The 20,453-nt window shown below is 32.9% G+C and overlaps 1 protein-coding gene across 1 annotated transcript in view; it reads left to right on the top strand.

The window, feature by feature from the left end:
• LOC145690299 (muscle-specific protein 300 kDa-like) overlaps window positions 1-20,453 on the top strand; it is a 633,032-nt gene that overhangs the window by 202,419 nt on the left and 410,160 nt on the right. The window contains exons 10-20 of the mRNA XM_081765072.1: window positions 141-305; window positions 920-1,090; window positions 2,231-2,432; window positions 5,157-5,374; window positions 6,927-7,067; window positions 9,308-9,472; window positions 11,173-11,302; window positions 13,712-13,905; window positions 15,965-16,147; window positions 17,187-17,321; window positions 18,318-18,452. Coding sequence (XP_081621198.1) covers window positions 141-305; window positions 920-1,090; window positions 2,231-2,432; window positions 5,157-5,374; window positions 6,927-7,067; window positions 9,308-9,472; window positions 11,173-11,302; window positions 13,712-13,905; window positions 15,965-16,147; window positions 17,187-17,321; window positions 18,318-18,452 — 1,839 coding nt within the window. The remainder of the gene's footprint in view (window positions 1-140; window positions 306-919; window positions 1,091-2,230; window positions 2,433-5,156; window positions 5,375-6,926; window positions 7,068-9,307; window positions 9,473-11,172; window positions 11,303-13,711; window positions 13,906-15,964; window positions 16,148-17,186; window positions 17,322-18,317; window positions 18,453-20,453) is intronic.

Raw genomic sequence — 20,453 nt, 5'->3', positions numbered from 1 at the left:
ACTTCGAGTCAAATTTGTTTTTTCAGAATTGGCTGTGTGCAATTGATTAATAATTGACTTGCAATCCTAATAAGTTCTCCACACACACACACACACGCAAAAAATACACGATTCCATTTTTTTTTTTTTTTTTTTTTCAGTTACGCCACTGGCAATGGCTTCTGGATACTCGGCTCCCAGGCTCTTTGGGAGAGGTGGGAGAATGGTTGAATCAAGCTGAAGCTCTAATTGCATCAGACGACATCCCACAGATTATGAATGAAGAAACAGCGAGCATCATTAGTCGAAAGCTTGAAGAACATAAGGTTCGTATACAAATTATTTAGCTACTTTGAATTCTTACGTTCATATAGAACGGGCATTTTCGTTTTCTAGTCTGACAGAGTAAGATAAGCTCCTGTGATAAATACTTTCTGTATTTCTAAATTACAAGTGTATAATAATATATTTTGAAATATGAGAAAACTGCTGCAAAAATGCTTCAGATCTGAAGTCTATGTTAAAAAGAACATGCATGTTATTTGCAACATGTATATGGACATAGGTGTTGTAGTAATCATTTTCCTTGCCTACATGGAATTCTAGTTTTGCTTACTGCGTCTAACCATCTGATGAATTCAACCTTAGCTACATGAAAGTATTTTAGAGTTCAGTTTTAGTTTGTTACAAAAAATACGAGTTTTACTTACTGTATATAGATTGTTTTCGCAGATACCTATGCTACAAATTGATTATTGCCTTATCGTAATGAACCTTCCGAAAATGTTTACTTTAAAAGAAATTTTGCACAATACAGTCAGGTATGCATATTATTTTCAGGGAATAGTAAAACCTTTATATTTAGTTTTTATTAATAGTCTGAATTTCTTTGATAATTGAAGATTAATGAACCTTATTTTTTAATTCAATTCTGTTACAGGTGTTTTTTGCTGCCCTTCCAGCTGTTCAGCAAAAATTTGAAGAAGCAAGACAATCTCCAGCTGCTAAAGAAGTCCCGCCAGAGCAGTTGGAAAATATGGCTCTACGATTGAAAGTTATTGGACCAAAAGCTGCCCAAAGACGAGTCAAATTAAAGTTCCTAGAACATAAAGTAAGTGCTAGAAATGCTAATTAGAAATTTACGACTTATATATGCATGTGGTTCATGAGAAGATATGCCTCAGAGTATCAAGGGAGATTGAAAAAAGATGATGATATGAAAAAGGCTGAAAAGCAGAAAATTATCTTTAGAAATAAACAAGTTTGAGAAGCGCCGAAAGGTATTTTAACGTTAAGCTTTGTAAGAAAAGGAATAAATTAAATAAAGAATTAAAATTCTAAACAAGGAAAAAAAAAAAAAAAGTTACGTTTATTCGTTATAGATACGCCAAATTGTGATGTATGTTCACTTGTTTATCTTCATGAATGTCCTTAGAATGCTAAGATTTTAAGGATATCGTTAATGTATATAATTATTGTTTAGTATGAGTGTTTTATTGTATTTCAAATACAGGATGTATTTACAGTAAGAAAATAAGCTTATACTGCGTTTAAAAATTAGAGCTTTGGATAGCTATGAGGAAGGTAAAAGCTGATTTAAATATATATATATATATATATATATATATATATATATATATATATATATATATATATAACGTAACAGCAAATGATAGTGTCATGTGTCAGGCAAAATTTACTTACTCAATTACGGAAAATCAGGAAAATCAGTACCAGAATTTCAGTATGAGCCCTGTAATACAAAAAATAACATACATGTGGCTTTCTTTTATATTTCTTTCTGAGCAATATAGTTTAGTCTGTGTGAGTTTGAAGTTACACAGTTCAAGAAACCTAAATGACAAGGAATGTAACTTTCAGGCGCTAAAAGGTGAGATTGTACAACCCAAATAGTAGTAATGATAAGTTAGATTGCATAATTTAACCTTGCAGGCAAACAAGCCAATGTCACTTTGAAGACCAATCAAACCAGCTGCCTGAGATAGGAATCAAGAGTGCTGTATTCTTTAAAGTCTTTGTAAATTATAGAATCTATTGCAGGAAAGAAATTGATAATTGAGTAAAGAAACTATTTTAAAAATCCATTTTTTTCCTTTAAAATTGGGGCAGAAGTTCCTTCCTACGGAACAAGAAGATTCTCCTCCCCAAAATGTTTTTTTTTTTTTTTTAATTTTAAATATTAATGAAATAGTCATCAAATATTTATAACATGTCGTTTTATTTCTTGTAGTGTTGTTTAATAGCCTTCCTACATTTGACTGAAACCAAACTCCGTGGATGGACAATCAAATATGGACGCGAAGAAAAAGTTCAGCAGTTATTGGATCAATACCGAAACTTTGTATCCAGGAACAAAATATTCCAAGAATTTAACAAAGCTTATGTTGACATGCAACAGGTGGTTGAGGAATATAAGAGAGAAGGTGGTATAGGTATGTATATTTCTAAGATAAAGTTTTAAGAATGTGAGTGTACATGCACAAGGAATAATAATTAATTGAAGTATTAGTATTTTGAAAAATTATTATTAGATGGAATCAAATGTTGAAAGTATTAGCGTGTGAGATATAAATGACTGGTATAAGATTTTTTTTTTTTAACAGATAATTTAGCGCTGCATGTCGAGTGTAGGTCTTAAAATTTTGACCAGGCTAAGCGTAATCTATTTATCTTTCTTCACCACGAAAACCGTTTATGGGATATACGAAGCGAGGTCAAAAAGTAAAGGGATCGTAATTTCTCGCACTAGGGTTTGCTAACACTGCTATTGTTTATTCAAGGAACGTTCAGTACCTCATCTAAACAAATACACATGATGATTATTTCATTTTATTGGTTGAAGAGCCTTGGAACATGCATGCGACAAAAGAAAATAGTCCATTGTTAAGCAAAATGTTTTTCATTTTTGTTGCTTATAAGGCTCATTACTAGAAATGCAATTTCCTTACATTTAAATAACAAAAACAACACTATATCTAAGAACTAAATAGAATTAATGCAATAAAAGGAAATACACATGCGTGGAAAGTGGTTTTGATGACCCTTACGCGCGAAACACAGTTTACAATATGGCCCGTGCAAGGAATATGTAAAACACCAACAGGGTACAAGCACGTGCTTCTCGAAAGAAGTACTGACGGATAGCCAATCATCCGATGACTGGCGGAGTAATACCATTCTGCAATGTTTACATCAGGATCAGAAGGTTCGTTGAATGAACTTTAGTATCCGGCGCTGAATTAGTGTCATCTGCAACACTTGTATGCAACGTGTCACTCTTATTCTCACGTTAGTTGTTGGACTGTAGCAGATCGTTAAACACGGCAGCTCCATTGTCGATTTGCACCAAGGAGGAAAGGAAGGCAGTGATTCGCTTTGAGCGCAGTATGGTGACAGCTGTTCATCGCGAAGCAAGATCTAGGATTGGATAGAGCGTTTCAAACAGGGAAGAACTTCTTTATGTGACGAGGAAAGATCGGGCAATCCATCGACGTCAACGACTGAGGACAATTTGAAAGTCGTTGAGGGTATTGTGATGGAAATCGCAGTGGACGAAATCGCCAATACTTTATATATCAGTCATGGGTCAGAGTATTCCATCTTAAACAACAAGCTAAATTTCCGGAAAGATTGTGCAAAAGTCATTGATGCAGTGCAAAATTTGTGACAGGTACAAACGAAAAACTTTTTTTCCCGACTGAATCAAAAAACTTGTGAAACGTTGGAAAAGGTGCGTTGAAGTGCAGGAAGATTATGTAGAAAAATAATGTATGTTTCAGTTTTCTATCATTGGTGTAAATGTACCTTTTCTCAAGTCCCTTTACTTTTTGACTTCTCCTCGTACTTTCAATCTTTAGTTTGAGAATTTGTGTTTGTTTGAGTTTTCGATTGTATACGTTTGTTTTTTAGTGATTTTGATCAAAATTAACATACAAGCGCACTTAAACATGAAATGAAGGATAACATGAGGTTTTTAGAGTGCGGGTCGAGCAATAAATTGTGCAGATAAAATATAAATTGAATATGCTATTTATGTGAGAAATACAGGTTGCACAGAAATTAAAAATTCTCATACCTTCAAAACAGTGATAATCAAACTTTTTTAGAGGCGGGGAAAAAAACTTGACGCAAATTAATAAACTTGATTAAAAACAACAAAGGTATGCTTTTACAAATTTCTTGTAATAATAAGCTATATTAATGATTGCAGAATTATGAAGTTATGACTAAATGATTGTCATAATCTGATTCGAACTGGAATATACTGATTTTCAGAAGCGAAAATAAATGCTCTTCTTTCAGTCTGTTTCTAATACGATTCTTTCGAAATTTCATTCTGGAAAACATCTGTTCGCCTGTTCGCATAGGTAGAGTGATGCCAACATAGCAGCAACTTTCTGGGCATGAGAATTTAGATCTGGAAAACTGGATTTAGACAAAATCTTGTAGAACTAATTTTGAGTCATTGAGAAACGGCCTAATAACAATACTTCGTAATACATATTAATAAATAGGCCAACAGCCGGTGCCTAACTTTCAAATGTGTGCGTAACATTCCAATAGGTAAACAAATTAATTTGTGGTTACTTAGCTAAACACAAAAGCAAGGAAAGAATAAGAAAATAATGCAGATTTATGTATTTTCCCCAATTCTTCTTCTTTTCATTCGTCAGATTGGGAATCATGTCGCAGGCCGTAATTTACCCACCACTGCCTTAAAACATCCAAAAGACAAAGTGTGAGAACGGTTTCAAGGCATTCCTCACTTGTTTCTCAGTACATTTAAAGAAAACTTGATGCTACATAAAAGACTACTACCAGCAAATTTGTATTTAGATGCACCTAGGAAGAAGTGAAGAGTGCCTTGAAATCATTCGTAGATTTTTAAAAATCTTTTGAATGTCTTAAAGGTTTGAGAATTGTTATTTACTATTAATCGTATTTCTGTCTTTGATTAACATTTCTTATTTGCACATTAAACTTTTTCCCATACGAGTTTTTGTGTTTCGCTTCCAGAACAAATACTGTAATTATATTTTTTTTTACAGTGGTGAATGGCAGCCTTCCAAATAGAAATTTAGTCTTCGTTCTTTTTTTTCTTAAAATAATTTTCAATAATTTAAAATGTTTATACCTTGTAACTTTTTCTTTTTTAGATCATCGAGAGTCTGTTAACATTGATCGTTTTATGCGAGAAACTGGAGAGCGTTGGAAAAATGTTTCTATGGAATTACGATGTGTGCAAAGTATGCTTGAAGAAGTTATAGCGTACTGGAGACGGTGGAATGGCCTATCTGATGAATTCGAATCTTGGTTAGATAGAGCTTATGGAATGCTAGACTTACCGGAAGAAGACAAAATGGAATATTTTCAGGTATTGAAATTTTTTTTTTTTTTTTTTTTTTTTTTTTTTTAATTCCTCCACTACCCCTGCCTATGCCAATTCTTATGGTCTTATTGGCAGACGCATCTGCCCCTGACTCTTTTTAATCTTTCTCTTTAATTTATTATCTCTTCCTCTCTTTTCGTTCTTATTACCCAAAGCAAGGGGTGGGGCTTATTTATTAGCCTGATTCCTGATTATTATATCAGGCCCTGTTTTGCTTCTGTTTTTTTCTTCTTTATTTTCAAATCTAAAATGAAATAAAAAAAGTATTGAAATTATATGATTAATTGTTCTCTATTTTAAAATCTTATTTAAAGCAACGTTTTCATTGGAGAATTGTAAGCTATAATGAAGAATATTATATTTATAGTGACAGTGTATTCTTAATTGTTTTCTTCTAATAATTCGATCTCATTTCATTGTTTGTAGTTTTGTATTAGCTATAATGTAATAAATATTCCAAAATTTTAGGATTCGAATTCGAATGATAATCTTCGATATATAGTAGTAATGTACAGTATTATTTTTTCATCAACTTATGAACAAATTTGTGTGCTATAAATACGCTATTTATTACTTTTGAAGAGTCATAAGAATGAAGAAAACTGTTATGGTTAAAATAAATAAGACACGAAATCAAGATGATTATGATCCTTTACATACCAGAAAATTACCTATATGAAATGTTCGAATGGTGGCAAATTCAATGTTAAAAGTTGATTAAGCGTTCAGTTTTATTTTGTATTAGACAATTAACTTTTAACTAATTTTTCTTTGTCAGATTTTATTCGAAGTCCGAAGTGTTAATTCTTGAGTTTTTAGACTTTCAAGTGATGCTGTGCGTAAATATCGAAGTCTTATAGAAAGGCTGTCCGTCCTTCTGTCTGTTGACAGATATTAGAGGAGTAATCGCCAAACCGTTGATGGACACTTTCGGTAGATCGTGTTAACGCTCCGGTTGGCTAACCTTGATTCCTCCACTGAGCTGCCAATAAACAAATGTAAGGATTTTTTTTAAAAAAAGTTGTTAGGTCTTTTGGTTGGTAGGTCACAGTAGGATTTAAAAATGGTACAGTAACTCAGAAGCTTTATAAGTTTGGCGACCACTGTATTAAAGCAATAACGGGAATAGATAGCGATAGGCAAAATTTTGATGGAGATTCAGTACCACAAAAATATGTTTCATCTCGGACTTTTATTGCGACCGGAAATGGGAGAAATCTGTCATTTCCGGTTTCAATATTTATTTTCATAGATTAAAAACGGTAAGAAATAACGACAGCATCTTAATAATAAGTTCCGTGACTAGCCTTATTCCTCTGTTGTAACCAGAAGTTATAAGTCTACTACTTCCGGTTTCAGTATTGAATTTGCATTATTTGGAAGTCTACCGTAGTTTCACAGTGCGAAATGAAACTTACTTGCTCATTATCATATAATAAAGGATATTTATCTTACCTTTTTGGATTATATAAAGATAATCTTGGTCACACAAAAAAAAGTACATGTTTTTATCTTATTTTTCCCCTTAATCTTTCAGGACGTCAGTGTATGGAAAGATAAACATCAATTATTGGGAGATACAGTTAGTTTCTTAATTGCTACTTGTGAAGATCAGGTTGTACAAGAACTCAAGGATAGATTTCTACGAATGACAGCACGGTGGGAGGAGCTATTTCAGGTTGGTATTAGCTTGTTTTCATTTTAGATTGACACACTCACTTGTTTAAGTTAATTCATTTTAATTCTTCTGTTTAAGGAACTATTTGTTCTGTATATTGGGGAAATAGCATGATCAGGATAAATTAACTTCTTGTTTTACTTTTTTAAAAAGAAACATTATATATTCCAGTTCGATAGTACGCTGTGGATGAGATAATAATCAAATTATCATATGTTAATATTTTCTTTGAAAAAAATGCTAGTTTCATTGCCATTGTTTTGTCTAATATTTTCACTTTGTTTCTCAACAAATTGACTGTAATCATAACGCACACAGATTAACTGGTTAACTTCCTTATTTACCTGTATTTGATTTTCAGTCGTTAGTTGTTTAACGAAAAATTTATTTATGAAGTACGAGTAGAAACAACATTTTGAGAAAATAACTAGTTTCGATTACTGAAAGAAAATCAAGTCTTTAGTTTCTCGGTCATGCTTTTTAAGGTGAAGAGACGAATGCTAAATGATTATGAGAATTGGTGAAATATAAATAGTACGAGGAAATAGGAGAGCCTTAGATAAAACTCACGATTATGATTTATCCACCACAGGCATTATAATTTGGGCTGGAGTCGAACCATAGATCGTCGAACATACTCTGCCTTGAACCATCAAGCTTCTCTTTTCGATTTTTGTTCAGATAAACCACAGAAGGAAAAATCTTAATATTCGTTACATATTTTCACCCCTCATTGGTCGCTCAAATGCAAGAAGGTTTTGATACCGATCGATTGAACGTTGTTTTCCAGACCACTGATCATGCTAAAGGAAAAAAATTCGAAACTCGTTCTTTCGATTTATAGACACCATAATTCAGCGAGATCTCAAATTTCGTTCTTTTTTCCATTACAACTCTCCAATTTTAACATATTTCACAAACCAAAGTATATATTATTAATGGCTATACAACGTGTTTTTATTTCAATTGGATCCAACTCTAAGAGATAACCTATTGAAATATAGCTGAATAGCTTTTGGTAAATTATTGGAGTTAACTTGTAGGTACATCCAGTTTCTTTTTATGGCGCATTGTTATTGAACAATTAATATATAGTAGTAATGTATGAATTATTTTTATTATTTTCATAAATCTATGAACATATTTGTCTATAAATACGCTATTTGTTACTTTCAAAGAACAGTAGGAATGAAGAAAACTATTACGGTTAAAATAAATAAGGCCAGAAACCAAGGAGATCATGATCCCGTACATACCAGAAAATTATTTGTGAAATGTTCGTCGATTTGTGTGTATTGATATATATACTATCCAGGAGACGAATTCGCGTTTGGGTAAACCAATGAGCTCGTTCTATTGCTAAGTCCTCAATGATTTTTTTTTTTTTAATATTTTAGTGGGAGAATGTTGCTGAATGCTAATCTTACTTAAAAAAAAAAAAAAAAAAAAAAAAAAGCATATGAAATCACAGCATTGACAGTATCACTTTGGTCGACGTGAGAGCAGCACTTAAAGGGAAACTCCCACTCATCTGCCGTGCACAATGATAATTACATCACTTAACAAATTAGATTCTTATTTTAAAACTTAATGATTTTGATCATATTTCATAATTTAATATATTATTAGTGGCTCTACAATGTCTTTAATTTCTCTCGGAAAAAATCTAAATGTAGTTTACAGGTAAAGGTTGTTTACGTTTTACCGAAACATTTCTAGTATTTTTTTTCAGAATTAATGACAATAATGGTTTCAGGATACGTTACGTTTCTTTTTCTTGGAAGAATGGGCTGAAGTATTTATAGGTGGTTGGGAATTAATGACAATAATGGTTTCAGGATACGTTACGTTACGGTTTTTTGTTTGTTTGTTTGTTGGAAGAATGGGTTAAGGTATTTATAGATGGGCAAATGAATGTGAAATAATTGGTGCAATAAGAATGTAAGAGAAAATCATGAGCGAACGAATAAATAGGATGTTATTCATCACATACCCACATACATGGCCTGGATCGAACTGAAAATCTCCTCACATCATAAATGAGCATTCTATCACTAAGATACCATGTCCTCCGGAGAAATCTAAAAAGAGCAGATTTTGTAAAAATAATACTGCAGAGGTGGTTAGAATGGGATTTGTTTGAATCCAACAACTTGTTGCAGTTGAGTGAGAAAAACATATGCATAACTGTTTGGTTTGAATTTCATGACTTAAAATTAAATTGCATTTTTCATTCACAGCATGTGAAGCAATACATGCATGCAGGCGATATTCTGAGAAACAGGAAGGATTACCGACTTGGAGTAGAACGTCTGCAGCAGTGGCTGAGAAATGCTGAGACTATTTTAGCTTCCTCACAACTTGGAACTACTGAACGAATCAAAGCTTACGGAGAACAGTTACAGGTAGACATTTTAAATGCATTTCAAAATCATGTATAAATTTTCAGACACAAGAAACTTTTACTTGAATTTAATTTTATCTACGTACACTCATGTCCAAAATTATTGTCGCATGTCTATAAATATGTTGTAGGAATTTAATTTGATAACGATTTCGCTTTGGTATTTCTTATAATGTTTGTATGTGTATATTCGGAAAGGACATGTATGTGGTAAATTTCATGTCAAAAGAGCAGTAAATAAGATCAGTATAACGGAAAGAAACTTTTCTAATCCATTTAGCAGCATTTTGTTTCACTCATTCTAATTTTCGTATTTATAATTCTTTTCCTATGAAATTTACCACAAAGATACATTTCCCGATTGTACACATAGTATCAGAATTAAAAGTATCCTGCAAAATCATATCAAATTATATTGTTACAAGAAGACAGTTACAGATATGCGACAGTCATTTTGGACATGAGTGTACGTAACTAGCAAGATGTAACTTTTAATATTAATATTTATGTTATTTTTGATAAATTTAGGAAATACGCGATTTAGTCACATCAGTCCCTCTATAGGTGTGAATTCAGTGATATACAGAGTTTAAAAAAAAAAAAAAAAAAACTAGATCAAGATTCAAACCCAGTCTCCGGGTTATTGTATTGACTCCAAGATTGGCAGAATGTATAGCTGTCTTGGGAACGCACTGGGTAGCGTAGTGGTTAAACATATTGACGCTGTAACCTGGAGACGCAGGTTTGAATCTCGGTTCAGTCGTGCATTTTTAAACTGTTATGTCATTTTAATATTTGATTTTTACCTGTTACTTTTAGCATATATAGAGGTTTAGCTGTTTCTGTTTGTCCTACCTTTATATGATTTTCAATTGTTTTGTGATACGAAATTTAATCATTCAGACAACCCCTAAGTATATACGAGGGTTATTTTTTCAACCTCCGTTGAATCTCTAGAGGAGAATTACATATGACAAAACGGGGTTAAGACATAGCTGTTTATTGGATGTCGCACACCCCCACACCGATAGCCAAACTGCCAATCAAGGAGTAGCGTGCATGAATATGTATCGACTATATGTCGGTACGTTACATAGTTCACATTTGGCGGGAGCTTCAATTGTACTCAATATGTATGTTTTCACCTTGTTACCCTAAAATGATTGAATACCAGTTTGTCTATCGATGTAGAGATAGGCGATGGGTCTAGTGAACAGCTTTGTCTTATCCGTGTTTAGTGGTTCTTCTATAGTGGCTTAACGCAGGTTGAAAGTAAATAGCCCTTATAAATCTTAACTGGTATCTTGATCTGTGGGCACTTAGGCGACGTACAGTCTTTACAACTTTGTGTGGTATCTCATTGTAGGATCAGGTTTAACACAAACACGTTTTATAAGTCAGAATCGCAGGGTATTTATTCACTTAGGATTGTCTCCATACTGTTAATAGTCATATACTCATTTGCTCTTATATATCTATCTTTTTTTTTTTTTTCATTCATACATATAACTGTAGTCCTGGCTAATAAGTTATGAATAGATCAAACTACAAAGCTAAAATTCCAGTAGACTTTTTCTATTTCTTATAATTTGTAATATTATTTGAATTTTTTCTCTTTATTCTATTTTATTGATGATTTTTATTGTATATATTATTTTTTTTTTAAAGGAAGATGTAATTTTGTCCCTTCTTGTGTTTCAGAAATTACAACAAGAAGTCGAAAGTGTAGAAGATTTATTTAAAAATATAAGCAAGAAATTTCAGAATTTAATTCAGGACTTGTCAAGAGAAGAAGTAGATCGAATGATGAATACGCTGAAGAAAGAGAAAGGTAACAATTCTTTTACTTTGAAGTATTGAAACATTATACAATAAAACCTGCCTGTAGTGGAATCGAACGGAATTCCCAAATGTTTCTGTTAAGATAGTTTCCGGTTGTCGAATGAAGACCTATTAGAAGAAAAAAATTAAACCATATGTATGCATATAATGGACATACTGAGATAAAATAAAATTTACCTTATTCAAATACTTTTTTTTTCCCCGCTGCGAATTAATACACGGAAAACTTGTAATGAACAGAAAAAATGACATGGCTCTCTCACATATTGCCTCAGATGCTATGTACTTCCCCGCAGTCTCCGCTTTGCTTATATCTCCCGTCTCTTTGGTCTATTGTGCGTACTGTATTGTGAAATGTTTCATGTCTCTAAACCAATTGGGAAAGAGTTACTGGTATTTGAAAATAACTCTTAGAAAATTATATTACGTTCAAAATGTCGCCCGGTATCTACGACCTTACATGGCGGATGTATACCAGATCTCTCACAGAATATCTAAAAGTTTTCTAAATGTTGCATTTTGGAACTTGAAATTTTCCGTTAAAAGATTTATTTTGATTTCCGTTGTCCGCGCAACACAACCTCCGTTTAATAAAGGGAATTTAACACGTTTTTTGTCCCTAAATGCATAGGATCATGAAATATTTCTGTTTAAGATAAATTTCCGTTTAATAAGGGGTCTGTTGAAGGCAATTTGTACTCTCTTTCATTGATATAAATATATTTTTGATTCTACACTTACTATCTCCTGTAGTTTTGAAGAAACAAACAAACAAACAAAAAAATCTGAACGTTAAGACTTTATAAAAACTAAATTGAAAATGCAAACTTTTCAGTATCAAAATTTCTACATTTTTTAAAATTATTTTCTTTAATTAAAGCATATAATATCATCCTGGTGGGATTGCCATTGATTTTTTTTTTCTTATTGAGAACTTGTTCACTACACAGTTTTTGTTTGCATGCACGTAAGTAATATTAATCATAATGTAAAGAAGCACCTATATAGATTTCTATGAATTAAGGCAGAATTAAAATGTGAATTTGCACACAACTCGATAAACATGAATAACAAAACCATATTTATGATGGTAACTTTGAGGAAAAATTGCACTCTGTAAACTTTCATTTTGCATAGCTTAATATTTGTAGTGATTTTTTTTTCATTAGATATAAATATACATTCATATTGTTAAGGCGATAAAAAACTTAGGGCAACTCCTTTTGATTCACGTGGGTTTTACTACTATGTATATCTTATAAGATTATGGTCGCACCGCCACCCATATGAAGATAGAGTAGGTAATTAAGAGGTCCTCCTTCCACTTAAATATGGTTGGAACGATGGTCTACCATCACTCAAAACAGATCCCCGCCATTTGTAAGGCGGTAGCTAACCCTTTCGAAGAAGGGTAATGGACCTCTATTAACTTCCAGTTAAACCTAGTGGTAGAGGGAACTTACCTAGCGAGTGAGTGTGTACCGGTGTCTACAATCGCGCCATAGCGTTAATACAAACTCCCCAGCACCACCAGATACCATATTTTATGGTCTGACCATAGCCCGGCAGAGTTCAACCCAGTTTTGAGAACCTCTTGGAAAGAGGGAGGAGCTACAATCCCAATCCTGCCAGTCCGAAATTATGGTTGAGGTACTGCTTCATTACCGGAATAGTATAAATTTTTCATTTATAGTATAGTATATTTATAATATAAATCTTTCAGCAACAAGTTTTTGCCATCTTCAGTACGTATACCTTAAAAATTCAATGTTGCTTGAAGAACTATATTTGTATTGATAAATTGTGGTAATAATGTATAAGATTGTTGAAGTATTGCTGTTAAATTTACTTGTGTTATCCTAAAGAATAAACAACTACTCTGTAGAAATGATTATTAGTGATTGTTAATACATGCTTTAAGTTACTTGATTTTATAACCTGTGTTGTTGTGTCATTACTGGAACTCAAAATTTGAAGATGAGAAATGTCAACAACTGACGTATCTGTGCTCAAAAATTTAATTATTCTCCACACCATTTTGCCTTTAATCTTTGATATGTAACTCATTATTCTGTTGTACTCTAGTTAAACCAATGGTTCTTATACACATATTCAGTGCACCACTCCACATTAAGTGATTACGGATGGAATATTTTTATCTTAAACTTTTGTTCCTTTAGTGAAAATATTGCAATTTGATATCTCGTTAAGCTTTCTGTTATAATTATAAATCGATATTTGTGAAACCAACACCGTTGAATACCATGTAATTTCCTAGTTCAGTTTTGAAAACAATCTTGCTAATAGTGATCTTAATTTCCCTGATTGTTGTTCATTTTTTATAAGATTCTGTACTATACGAAAATAAATTACTGATCATATTGTGTTGGTTTTTCAGAGGCTCTTGTCCGTGTGCGTGCACTTATTCCAATGCAGCTTCATTTGTTCCATCAAATTCTTGTTCAGCATGAATCCCTAGAACAGGGACAGATTGAGATCAGTCAGTGGCTGGATGAAGCGGAAGCTTTATTGCCCACATTCTCCCTAACTGGTGGAAAGGAAGCGGTTCAGACACAACTCGACAGGCATAAGGTGAGTCATTTATCACAAAAACAATAAATTTATATTACTAATAATATGGACTAAAATATAAATATACGAGTGATTGAATAATACAGGGCCGAATTGATCCTTTCGAGAAGAAACAAGTCGTGACTTGTTTGTTCAACGATATTAGTTAACGCTAGCTAATGCGATTTAGCCTCTCTACTAGTATGAAAGATACGGTTAATCAATCAATCATCTGACATCATTCAAAGATTACATTGATAGTTTAAGGGGAGGATCTTCAAATTCTAAAGAACATTCATTGTCAGGTTGTAGAACACCTGTAGATGATGATCTCTGTGATGGATATTCAAATAGCTGTAAATAGCGTTAGTATCACAGCAATGGAGAATCTTTTGCAGGGCGACGGGCGAATATCTACTTATGACGTTAGGGACTATTGTAACAAGTTAATGAGATTCTGCACTATTCTTTGGGAGTCAGCAAGACTTCAGCTCGCTGCGTACCCAATCTATTGGGACTGGCTCAGAAACTACAAAGATCCGACACTGTATCAACTTCAAAATTGTTAGCTAGTTTCGGGATGTATTTTGGTAACGAATAATAGCGAATGAACCCATAAATTAATCCGAACCAAAAAGGCATTCTAAAGAGTAACACAGATCAGACGAAAGATCTTTAAATAAAGCACGTTCAGGTTTTTTTTTTTTTTTTTAATTTATTTTTTTCGTTATGAAGTAATGACTACGGTATTCTGAGATTGTAATAGGATAATCTTGGTTAATTACCTAACAAAGGGAACCGCAAGTAATGCAGAATATTACATATTTTAAGTTTTGTTTAGTCTATTGCGTCCAGCGCTTACCAAATGCCGTTTTGAAATGTTTCATAATTGATCATTGTTGCAATATGATAAATGCAACTACATTTTGCTGGCCGAACGAAGGAAGCTTCGAAAGAACTTTGTTGAGAATTACATATTCACCTTACTTGTCTGATGTAACTTTCAGAGAATACGACGTTTTCCCTCCGAAACTTATGCGTGGTGTACGATTTCAGAACTTAAATGACATAATACGTACTGTGGACCAGTGGATGAAAGAGATTCCAAAAACGTTTCTTGAAGATGCTCTGAAAAGTTATTTCGACTGGAAGAGGTGCAAACAGTTAAGCAGAAGGTATATCGGAAAACGAAACATAGTACTTATATAGACGAAAATGAATGAAATAAAAACTAAATTCCTAAAACTTAGGATCCTTCATACTTTCATGATCCTTAGAAGTATACTTATATGAAGAAGAGACATACAAGAAATAATTTCCCATAGTAGTTTTTAGAATGATTAATATGTTGAATGTGCAGACTTATTATTATTTCTTGTATGTTTGTATATACAAAATTAAACAAAAAGATATTTTTTATATCTTTAAATAATTAGTTATATCATAAAATGCAATAATAGATAATTGTAGACTGAAAATGAAATCCGTGCTGAATGCCAAAAATGGAAAAATTCGGTTTAATGTCAAAATGTGGGCTATGTGCCTAACACTGCTCACTTAAAATCGGGCTATCTAGTATTCACTGTCGAAGTAGTTCAAATAATCGCCAAAAGAACGTGCGTGGGTCTATGTGCCAGCAGTTTTGAAGTAAAATCTGGGCTTTTTACTGAGCATTTTCATTTTGGCACTTAGCACGGATTTTATAGTCAGTATACAATTATAATCATTAGAAATATCGTACGAATTATTAGCTACTTTTGTTCGAGAAAAACTTCTAAAATATTCTCGAGAAGCCTTAAACGTACTATTGAAGCGCTCTGTCCTCTGTGGAAAAAGAGGGCAGAATATAATCTTAGGATTCTAAATGCAAAAAAAGCTTTGTGATGTACCTCGTTGGAAAATTTATTTGATATGTACCGGAGAAAATCGCGAAGAAAAGCGATAGCTTAATATAAATATCTATGTATTTTGAACACTATCGTTTTGCTTAGCATTTTTTCTTCCTTTTGGGAACTTGTATCTTCAATATTATACTGTTCTTTACGCTATTTATATATCCTTATGTTTTCTTTGTTTACAGGCATTCTTCTCAAGAACATTGTATTATAAGTCTATGCTTGAGAGTAAGAACAAAGTTTTCCATAATATCATAAAGTCTGTAGACAATAGCGAAGGCATAGACACAGGTGATTTCAAAGTCAGAATGCAGCAAATTAACGATCGTTTTGCGCGTGTCACTCAATTGTCTCAACAATGGGAACAGGTATGTAAATAATAAGTATATAGAGATTATGTCAAACTTCTTGTCACAAATAGCAAAATCTGTGTAGATCATCAAGAGAGAAAGAAAAGATTTTATTGTATCTTCTGTTTTCTCTTGATAACCTACTTAGACTTTGATCTAGCCTCAACTTCTTCAGTCAAATCGACCAGGTATAACATTTAATGTGACTTCAAGTATTCTTTTAGTCATTTCTTTGTGCACTTCGATGACAAGACACAGTATTGAAAGCTAAATGCCTTAATTTAGTTTCTTCACTATGTGTTTGCGAAAGTACCTTTTATTTTGATTTAATATGTATATAGAAATCATTTATCTTTTTTCAAGATTTAATTCGTACAAATATTGATTTATTTGTAAAACTTCCAGATACAGCCTGCAAGGCTATTTTGTACAGGAATTATTAAGAATCACCTACAATAATTTGAAGGAAAGTGGGAGAACGTCGACCATATCTTATGTTGAAAATCACCAACCGGTATTTTGCCTAGCGTAACTGAGGTAAAATCCTGGAAAACCTTTAACCAGGATGACCGGTTATGGACTCAGATCTAGGATGTCCCAATTGCGAATTCAGGAATTCTAGTTTACTAGCTTACATTCATTCGGTTGTTCAAATTAATTTTCAGATTCTAAGGTTAAGACAAATTGTGCTTTCAAGAAGAAAGGAAATGAAAAAGATAATCATGCGTTATCTTATTTCAAGAAGAAAGTAGAGAATGAAAGAAAATCATGCGTTATTTTATTTCAAGAAGAAAGTAGAGAATGAAAAAGAAAATCATGCCTTATCGTATTTCAAGAAAAAAGTAGAGAATGAAAAAGAAAATCGTGCCTTCTCATATTTCAAGAAGAAAGTAGAGAATGAAAGGAAATCATGCGCTATTTTATTTCAAGAAGAAAGTGGAGAATGAAAATAAAAATAATGCATTATCTTACTTTAAAGACTTTTAATTTATAAAGTACTAATTTTAAAGTTATAAATACTATATAAGAAATGTTAAGTTTCATTTATCTCTTTCAGCGATTACAAGAAGCAATTCGTTGTTGGCATAACTTTAGAGAATGTGAGAAAGTTATCTCTGATTGGCTTCAAAAGGCAGAGAAATTGGTGGCCGAGAAACATATTGACTCAAAACAGACAATAGAATCACATAAGGTATGTCGTATTACCACATCCGTAATGATCTAATTTTAAGCTTTGAGATTAGTTCTAAATTTTGCGATTTTTCTACAAAAGTAGACAATATAAATTCATGGAATAAATACCGTGTTTACTCGCGTAATAGTCGCACTTTTTGTACCAATTTTTAATGCGAAAATCCAACTGCGATTATTACGCGAGAAATGCTGCCATTCAATTATCGCTACAATCAAAACAGCCAGAAAGTTTTTTTTTTTTTTTTTTTTTTTTTTTTTTTTTTTTTTTATAATCACAACTAGATATTTGAAATCCTCGAGGCAATACAATGTCAAGAGATTAAGCAACCTACTTGCACTCTCCATTGTGCACGCTCCTCCAAGTGTGACCCATCCCAGTATGGCACCTGCTTACAACCATGGTAGTCGAGATGGTTGTAAACAGCTGCCATACTGAAATGGGTCACACTTGGAGGGAAGGTGTGGAAGGTGGAAGTAGGTTTCCTGATCTGTGTTGACAGATGGCTTGGCTATGTTGCGTGTCAGTGAACACGAAACGTTCTTTTGCTCGGACTCGCGCAAGATAAGAAATTTCGAAGAGACAAAAATCCCCTAGACTGCGACTTTTATGTGGGGAAATTTTTTGGCGAATGTTTTAACTTCAAACTTGAGGTGCGACTATTACGCGAGTAAACACGGCATTAGACATAGCGTGTCTAGTGTTATATATACTAATGAATATATACTTTTGGTCTTTGGATGTGTAGAACAGAAATATGAATTTGTCTTTTATCTTATGATTCGTCAATAAATTTAGTCTTTTTCTTTTTTTTTTTTTTTTTTTTCACGCCGAGGAGAGAATTTGAGGACGTTTGTTATTGCTGCTAAAATTTCCAATGACGAACTATGCAGTTTCTGAATTCTGTAATCTATTTCTTTACTCATTTAGGTTTAGTTTTGTCATTTTATTTGATTAACTCTTTTTTTTTTTTTTTTTTAATTTATTTTTCTTAAGGGTTTCTTTGAAAAAGTAAACGAGAAGTGGATTCAAGATTTAGTGAATAGTGCCCAAGATCTTCGGAACTGTCTTCCTCCAGATCAACACGGACCTATTACTTCCACTGTAGAAAGACTGCAAGCGAAGTGGAAAGTAAGTCGCCATATCGCAATAATTTTCTAATAAAATATACCAAATATCCGTACGCGTCAAAGTATGAACTGTGATTAGAATTCATAAGTTTAGTTTCAGATTATTAAACTATAATAATATTTGTTATTAAAATGACTGATTATCTGGATTCATTTGACTCCCAAGAATTTAATTTTAATGTTGAAAATTGGCTAATTTTCTTGTCATGTAACATGTTCGAAAAAATTGTTTTTATAGATTTGTTAAATAAATTTATACTAAAATCAATATGTTGAAAACCAAGAAAAATGTTATTGCTGAAATCGAATGTCTGTCTGCTGGTTGCTGGACAGATGCTTTAGTAGTGTACTCTAGTAAGAAATATTGAAATGAAGGGGGACGACAGATGTAAGTAGTCATATATCAGTTGTGGTAAGTCACCGAGTTGTTCAGACATAAGAGATGTAAATTGTAGTAGTCTAAGAGGTATGAATAATATAAACACCGACTTCAAGACAACTTTCCACTGGTCTAGTGGCTAGCGTGTGTGCTATTTGTGCACGTAGTTCCGAGTTCGATTCCTGGCGGGAAAACAAAAATTTTAATTTTACAATCATTCACTTTCATTCTTTCATTACTCACACATCTCCTGTAGCCTCCTATAGGCATAACTGTGAGATGTTAAGCTAAAGAAATTCATATCATTTTACCCACTTCGTGAATGAAAAGTGTGGCTGACCTGAAGAAAACCTTGAGACGCAGTGGTTAGATCTCCGGTGGTATCGCGGAGTCCCAGGTTCTATCCTTGGTCCAGTCACATATTTGCATTCTTTATATTTATTGTGTATATACCTATAGAGGCTGTGGTGTAAAAAGTACCTAATAATTTCTTTATTTCTTACCGGAGAGGAATAGTTTGTAACTTTGTTTTCTTATTACTTGTATTATGAATTCAAAACCTGAGAACAGACTAAAGAACTTTAAGTATTCGTATCGTGTAATAACACACAAAGAGTGAAAAACTAAATGACTGGACCGAGACTCGAACCCGTGATCTCTGGCATACCGTACCGATGCGTTAATTTGATTTGTCGTGCCGCATGGAATTGGTACGGTGTGCCGGAGATCCTGGGTTCGAGTTCCGTTCCAGTCATTTCCTTTTTCATTTTTTTGTGTGTTATTGAGTTCGCATCTACATAGAATCCGGTGTAAGTTTGAATCGATTGTTTTCTCTTTTCGTCAGTATATTCGTATAGTTTGCTAGTTTTATTGGGTTAATATATATATATATATATAACTGGTGACAGCCCTTCCATATTCTGACATTTTTCCACATAAACGTGAGTACAATATTGAATATTATACAATTGTGTACTTAGCATCTTATATGATTAATTTCTGTTGAGTTTATTCTTTAATTCCACATGTTTATTCTTTTCTTTCTTTTTTTTTTTTTTTTTTTTAATCTGTCTTAAGCCGTATCATCTTTGTTTCTGGAGATCACAGAAATGGAAAAAATACTAGATTTGGAGTACTTAAAAAAAGTGAAATCTTAAATTTAACATCCTACTGTTACGTTTTTAAGGCTAAAGGAGACGGATAATTAATATAAAAATGAACGATTAAGAAAAAAATATTGAAATAAGAATTTGGAAGGAAACGATGCAACCCCGAGAAAACTCATAGACATGATGATGTATACAACAAGCTAAAATAGCCTAGGATCGAATCAAAGACCACTCACACCAAGGATGAGCACTGTATCACTAAGTCCCCGTAACTCTTTTTATCTCTTACCTTCAAATGAGTGACTTAATGCTTTATGTGTATAATAATGATTTCGTGCGTTCTGACGTATTGCAGTGCAGATACGGAATTCAGTGATGTAGGCAATTGATACGATTGATATATATATATTATTTAAACTTATTTTTACACACCAGATCCTTTGTAGGTGCGAATTCAATAACACAAAAAGAGTGAAAAAGTGAATGATTCGACCGGGACTTGTACCCGGTATCT

This window comes from Thermobia domestica, chromosome 7 (genome assembly GCF_964235325.1).
Source record: "Thermobia domestica chromosome 7, izTheDome1.hap1.1, whole genome shotgun sequence".
Taxonomy (NCBI): Eukaryota; Metazoa; Arthropoda; class Insecta; order Zygentoma; family Lepismatidae; genus Thermobia; species Thermobia domestica.
This window is presented reverse-complemented; position numbering and strand designations above follow the sequence as displayed.